This window comes from Carlito syrichta, unplaced genomic scaffold, assembly GCF_000164805.1.
Source record: "Carlito syrichta isolate Samal-C Ts95f unplaced genomic scaffold, Tarsius_syrichta-2.0.1 Scaffold309319, whole genome shotgun sequence".
NCBI lineage: Eukaryota > Metazoa > Chordata > Mammalia > Primates > Tarsiidae > Carlito > Carlito syrichta.
Window position 1 is genome coordinate 139463 of NW_007253415.1, and position 6373 is coordinate 145835.

At 36.1% G+C, this 6373-nt stretch overlaps 1 protein-coding gene across 1 annotated transcript; it reads left to right on the forward strand.

Annotated features, from left to right (window-relative positions):
• The first annotated feature begins 4884 nt into the window (after nucleotides 1-4884).
• Nucleotides 4885-5820, forward strand: LOC103269595 (olfactory receptor 5D14). Its single transcript, XM_008067158.1, is given in 6 exon segments — nucleotides 4885-4916; nucleotides 4918-5155; nucleotides 5157-5350; nucleotides 5352-5412; nucleotides 5414-5711; nucleotides 5714-5820. Coding segments are annotated over 6 exon segments (930 nt in total).
• The last annotated feature ends 553 nt before the right edge of the window (nucleotides 5821-6373 follow it).

A 6373-nucleotide genomic window follows, 5' to 3' on the forward strand; every position in this document is an offset into this window, starting at 1 on the left:
GTTTCTTCTTGTGTCTCCTCAATTCTTTTTAATCTCTCCATTATTGTTTTGATATCTACATTTGCAGTTTGAGACCCTTCATTCTGGGGACTTTTCATTGTTTGTATTCCAAAGTCAGTTTTCTCAGTGTCTGCTCTCCCAGGCGTCTGGGAGAGACCCATACTCTTCTTTTGGTTTTTCTTCATTTCTGTAGATTTTTCTCCCTCTACCCCTTTCCCTCCTCCTCTTCAATTCTGTTTTTCAGGGAAGGTGGGGTTGCTTTTATTTCTCTTCTGCAATGACCTGTTCTTCCTTATGAGGGTCTTCTGGTTTTGTTCACTTTTCCCTCTGCTTTACAGTCTGTCTATTCAGCAGTTTGCAGTCTTGGTCCCAACTATCAGGTGAGAGAGAGACACAGGGGTTCAGAGAATCTCACCAGTTCACCTATGCCGTCGCCATCTTGCCCCGTCTCCGGATCATTTTTTAAAATTTCAGAATAGGCTAACATTCTGAAGACACAGAAAGAAAAATAAGGGAAACATTACATTAAAGTTAGAGCACGTGATGTCATTAACACATTGAAAAGAGAAATCTGAGAATGAAAGAAAAATTTTGCAACATACTTAACTGACAAAAGATCAATATGTATAATATAAAGATATCTATAAAAATTAACTAGAAAAAGAGAAAACAAAATGAGGGTAATATTGAAAAAATATGTGAAACAAACCATTTTCTGTTTATTCTTGAGTATTATATGAATAATATTTTCTGTGTATATTATGACATGAAGAATTGTGTCAAATCACTGTTCTAGTGAAATTTAAGTAAATTCATACAAGAAGAGATATATCACAATGCTCAGTTGCATATTGCTTAAAATGACAAAAAAAATTACAATAGCCTAAATAGACATAAAGTAAGTGTTTTTATTTTATTTTATTTATTTATTTATTTATTTTTTTGAGTTGGAGTCTCACTCTGTCGCCCAGACTGGAGTGCAGTGGCTGCTCCCGGCCACCACAGCCTTGACCTCCTGGGCTCCAGTGATCCTTCTGCCTCAGCCTTCCGAGTAACCGGAATTACAGGCATGCGCTACCAAACCCGGCTGATTTTTTGATTTATTGTAGAGATGAGATCTCACCAAGTTGCCCAGGAGGGTCTCGAACCCTTGAGCTCAGGCAATCCACTCACCTCAGCCTCCCAAAGCATGGGATTACAGGCTGAGCCACCGAGCCTGGCTAAAGTAAGTGTTTAAGATATGTTACAGTCATACAATTTGATTTAGCTAGAACAGAAATAAACTACTTTTGGTGCAACGGCACCAAAATTTGCAAAATTCTACTACACATAGAGTAATTTATTGTGAATATTTTTGTGTTCTTTTTGTTTTATCTCACACAACTACTTACATATATAACATACTCCTTTGATCAAATTTTTTAAATGAAATATCAGCACATCAGTGGATATATTGTGTATGAAAATTCTATTTGTTCATGTAAATTTTGGAAATACATATTTGAGTTTTTGCATATTTTGGTAATCATAATAATTAATTACAGAAATAAAGTAGGTATTATAACATTTATATATAATAAAGTTTAGAATTGAAAATTGATTTAGCCGGGCTCGATGGCTCAGCCTGCAATCCCGTGCTTTGGGAGGCTGAGGTGAGTAGATTGCCTGAGCGGGTTCGAGACCCACCTGGGCAACTTGGTAAGCCCTCAGCTCTACAATAAAAAAAAAGAAATTAGACGGCCGTGGTAGCACGCACCTGTAGTTCCAGCTACATGGAAGCCTGAGGCGGAAGGATCGCCAGAATCCAGTAGGTCGAAGCTGCAGTGGCTGGAAGCGGCTACTGCACTCCAGTTTCGGTGACAGAGTGAGACTCCAACTCAAAAAAGAAAAGTTGATTTACATAATCTTTGCTTTCTCTTTAACTGGGTGTGTGTATCTCTCTGTATATTTGGTTGTTCTCTGTAATTGATGCAATTAAAATCAACCACATATTCAGGCCTGAGCACATGGGTGTAACTTTATAGGAATAATGGATATTGCAACTAATTTCATAAACAAATCAAAACATGGAAATTGTAACTTACTACATATTTTTGTTATTTTTTTTTGTTTGCTGAGGAAAAACACCCCAGAGCTTAGTGGCTAAAAACAATATGTTATTTCTCACCATTTTGTGTGCTAACTACATGGTTCTACTGCCTGTCTCACTTGGGTTTACTCATGTTGCTACAATTACCTCAGGACTCTGCTAGGCCCAATGCTTCCAAGATGCCATCATTTGTTTGTTAGGTGACTTGTTGCTGGTTTTTAGCTGTGGTGTCTCAGTATTTTCCAAGTATTCTCTCATCCACGTGTAGGTTATACTGGTTTTCTTATGTAGTGATCTCAGAGAAATGTTAAAAAATAAAATTTGGAACTTTAAGACACCTTCATACCTCAATTCAGAAAGTTCATATCACTCCCACATTTTTTGGTCAAGGAAATCACAATTACAACTTAATGGATTCATCACTATGTTTGCTAGTAGAAGCATATCTTCCTTGGGAGATATGGCCTTTACACTACTAGAGTTCATGCTTTCACTTAAGGGAAGCAAAGATTTAGCTAGTGGATCATCAAAGGTGATAAGTAAAAGAATCACTTCCATTTACATTTTGGACCCATAAATTCTGGATCTCATAAATCATTGGAGAAACAGCAATGTATATTGGTTGTAGATTTGTTGCACTCCATTCCTCTAAAGTATTGCCACAGAACTTATTCCATAAGTACATTTCTAAAGTGATCCCAATATTGTAATAAAACTTTCTGAATTTTAAATACTAGAATAATTTTTGTTAACTGCTGTCTTTTAAGTCTACTCCAGAGCAGAATTATAATGCTGCAAATATTCACTTCTGTGTCATGCCAGCATATCATGGAGAATCATCTGGAAATAATGCCCTTATGATTTCTGCCATATTTAGGTTGTCATAGGGATATCCCATGAGGTATGAGTTCAGATTGAAAAGGAGAAAACAATACAGCAAGAGTATGGACCATTTGAATCACTTCAAATGGACATTTGAAACACTTGATCATGTAACTTACTTGCTTCTAGGAAGAGAAGTACTGTTGGATGGATGTTCATGATGGGAGGTGCAGTTTGCATGGTACTTGCTGGCTATTTTCAATCATTCAGTTTCTACTGGAGTCTATTTTTAAAAATACAGAAACTTATTCTCACAAGGGGAATAATTACATGCAGAGTAAGTTATTGCTTTGCTCTAAAATCTTCAGTGTCTGATCTGTAATTCATTATAAGGACCTATCCAAAGATATGAACTGCCCTGACAGGTCATATATACTTCAAGGCTAGTCATATATTCTCTGTTATGTGCCCCAAATAGCACAGTAGCTTGTAACACAAGACTAGATTTGTTACAAATTTTCTTTTGTTTTGGGACCCACTAAAAATGGACAGATTTTGGATCACTTTTTGGAACAATTTGCCTAAAATTGGTATTTGCTGCCTCTAAATTTCAAAGAAACTCGAATTTTGGAGCAAATGAGGTGTTATTTAGGTATTATTTTAGTTTTATTAGTTACATAGGGCATTTATTTATGTCCAAGCAAAGCCTATTGTTCAACTTCATGTTGCAATTTTTCTGTGTAATTAAGGAAATTCATCATTAAAGATGATGCAGGAGACCTGATACTTGCCTTGAAGAATGCATTGCTGGAGAGGCTCCAGAGTTTGAGTCCCTGGGGTTGCTGTTTTGTTTTGTTGCTGTGAAGAATAAGTTGTTGGAGATCCTCCAGAGTTTGAGTCCCTGGGGTTATAGACTTAGATGCAAAAACCTCAGTGTCCCAGGTGTATTCAGCCTACAGAGAAACAGGAGACTGGTGGTCTGCTTCTCTGTAGCAGATAAGTTTACTCAGATTTTCTATGAAACTGAAAATAGTATATTTTTGATATGCTATTTTTTCATGTTAAATCACTGTATATGCCATTCAACGCTGAATCTAATAACATTAAAGAAAGGAGTTAGCACTCATGGAAATAATTGGTCTTATATCCATTGACAACTATTTCACAAAGAATAGTAATATATTTGCCACCTGGAAATGTGTGTTTGTCCATGTTCTCTGCAAATGGACCTTAATTGATATGTACACTTTTACAAGAATGGAAACAGATTAGTCTTGAGTTAACTCTTACCTAATAAGTCTTGAGATGATGTGTAAGCTATAGTAGACACTAGCCTGAAGCCAGAACCTCTAATAAAGTGTACAATCTACTCAGAGGTCAAAATTAGCCATTTTCTTTCTCAACTCCAGTGCAACTAAGATATTCAACGAGAGGAGTAGCCTCTACAGAAAACAAGTTGCTCAAGTGGAATTGCTACGCTTTTTCTAGATTTTTCTAATATTTTATATTATAGTGAGAATAAAAATATATCATTTTAAATATTTTTGTTGATTTGTCTATATAAGCAAAATAAAGCAGCAGCATATGTTGTTGTTTGAGACAAATATTTTACATTTTTTCACAGAATCTACATTAGTTTATGCATTTATGTACAATCATTTTCTGCCAGTTATGTGCATATTATACTATTAGCTAATTTTTAGGATGTATACACTACAATGCAAATATTTTTATGAAAACAAAAAGTGCAATAAAATGCAAAGGTATATCAGAGACTCAACCTAGCTTGGTACATACACAGTAGCTGTATCTATGAGGCATGTGCCTCATGGAGAAAACTAGGACAAATAATTCTTCCTTCTCATTTTTTTCCTAAGCCACAAGAAGTTATGATATGTTATCATTCACCCCCATACATCTTCCTTTTGACAGAAACAATTCTCTTCAACCACACGCTAACTTTGAAAGGAATTATGGTGATGGTTGTAAGAAATGTGTGTGAAGAAAGGCTTTGCCCTCTTAGTTTTCACAGATTACCTAGAGCTCCAGATTCCTCTCTTCCTCATTTTTCTAATCATGTACATTATCACTGTGTTAGGAAATCCTGGGATGATAGTAATCATCAAGTTAAACCCCAAACTTCACACCCCCATGTACTTGTTGCTTAACCGGCTCTCTTTTGTTGATTTTTGTTACTCTTCCATTGTCACTCACAAGCTGCTTGAAAACTTGGTCATGGCTGATAAAAAGCATCTTCTTCTTTAGCTGCATGTTGCAGTACTTTCTACACTGCACTGCTATGGTGAGAGAGTCCTTGTTGGCGGTGATGGCCTATGACCACTTTGTGTCCATCTGCAATCCTCTGCTTTATACAGTGGCCATGTCACAGAAGCTCTGTGACTTGCTTGTAGCTGGGTCATATCTCTAGGGTATGTTTGGTACTTCTTTGCTACGCTAGCCAGGTAAATTTTTCTGGACGTACTGTAATCAACCACTTTTTTGTGAATATATTGCTCTCAACGCTATCTGATTTCTGACATACACATCCCACACCCGCTGCTTTTTGGCTTCAATGAGATGAGTACACTACTGATAATCCTCACTTCCTATTTTGCTATTTTTGTAACTGTACTAAAAATCTGTTCAGCTGGTGGAAGCCAAAAAGCTGCCCACCTGACCACCATCACCATCTTCCATGGGACCATACTTTCACTCTACTGTGTTCCCAACTCCAAAAACTCCAGGCACACAGTCAAAGTGACCTCTGTGTTTCATACAGTTGTCAACCCTATGCTGAACCCCTGATCTATACCCTGAGGAATAAAGATGTGAAGGATTCCTTCCAGAAATTAATAGCTACAAAAGTCCCTTTTTCCAGAATCAATCTCAAAATGTGTTTTCAATCCTAGTGAACAACAGAATATTTCTACAACTTATAGCATATATTTATATGAGATTTTAATACATGACTTTGATGCATAAATTGATAAGCTCAGGTTCCTCAAAGAAGCTCAAATTAATTCTGAGAGAAATTTCACAGGATTTTGATCCATAAAGAATCTATTTCTTTAAATTATTTTAAAGCATACAGAAATACTACAAAGTGTAATAGATTATTCTATTGAAAGAATATTAACTTTCCAGAGAAAAAGTTTTTCTGATTTGTTAATGCATATAGAAATGAATGCCTTGCCTTTGAAGCTATTTGTGATGTATGACTGAAGCATTGTGTCCTTGTTGAGAGATACAGGAGGATATGCTGTGCAATAAAAAGAGGATATTTCATTTTGGACACTTTTATTCCTAGAATTCCATGAATTCTACAAAGAGAAAGCCTTGCACTTGAATCAGTCAAGTTGATTATGTTGAGAAATATATAGGACAAGGATAATTTTATCCATTGCACAGATGATATTAAGAGGTTCAAAGAACTAGTCTAGAAATGATTAAAATGACTGATGT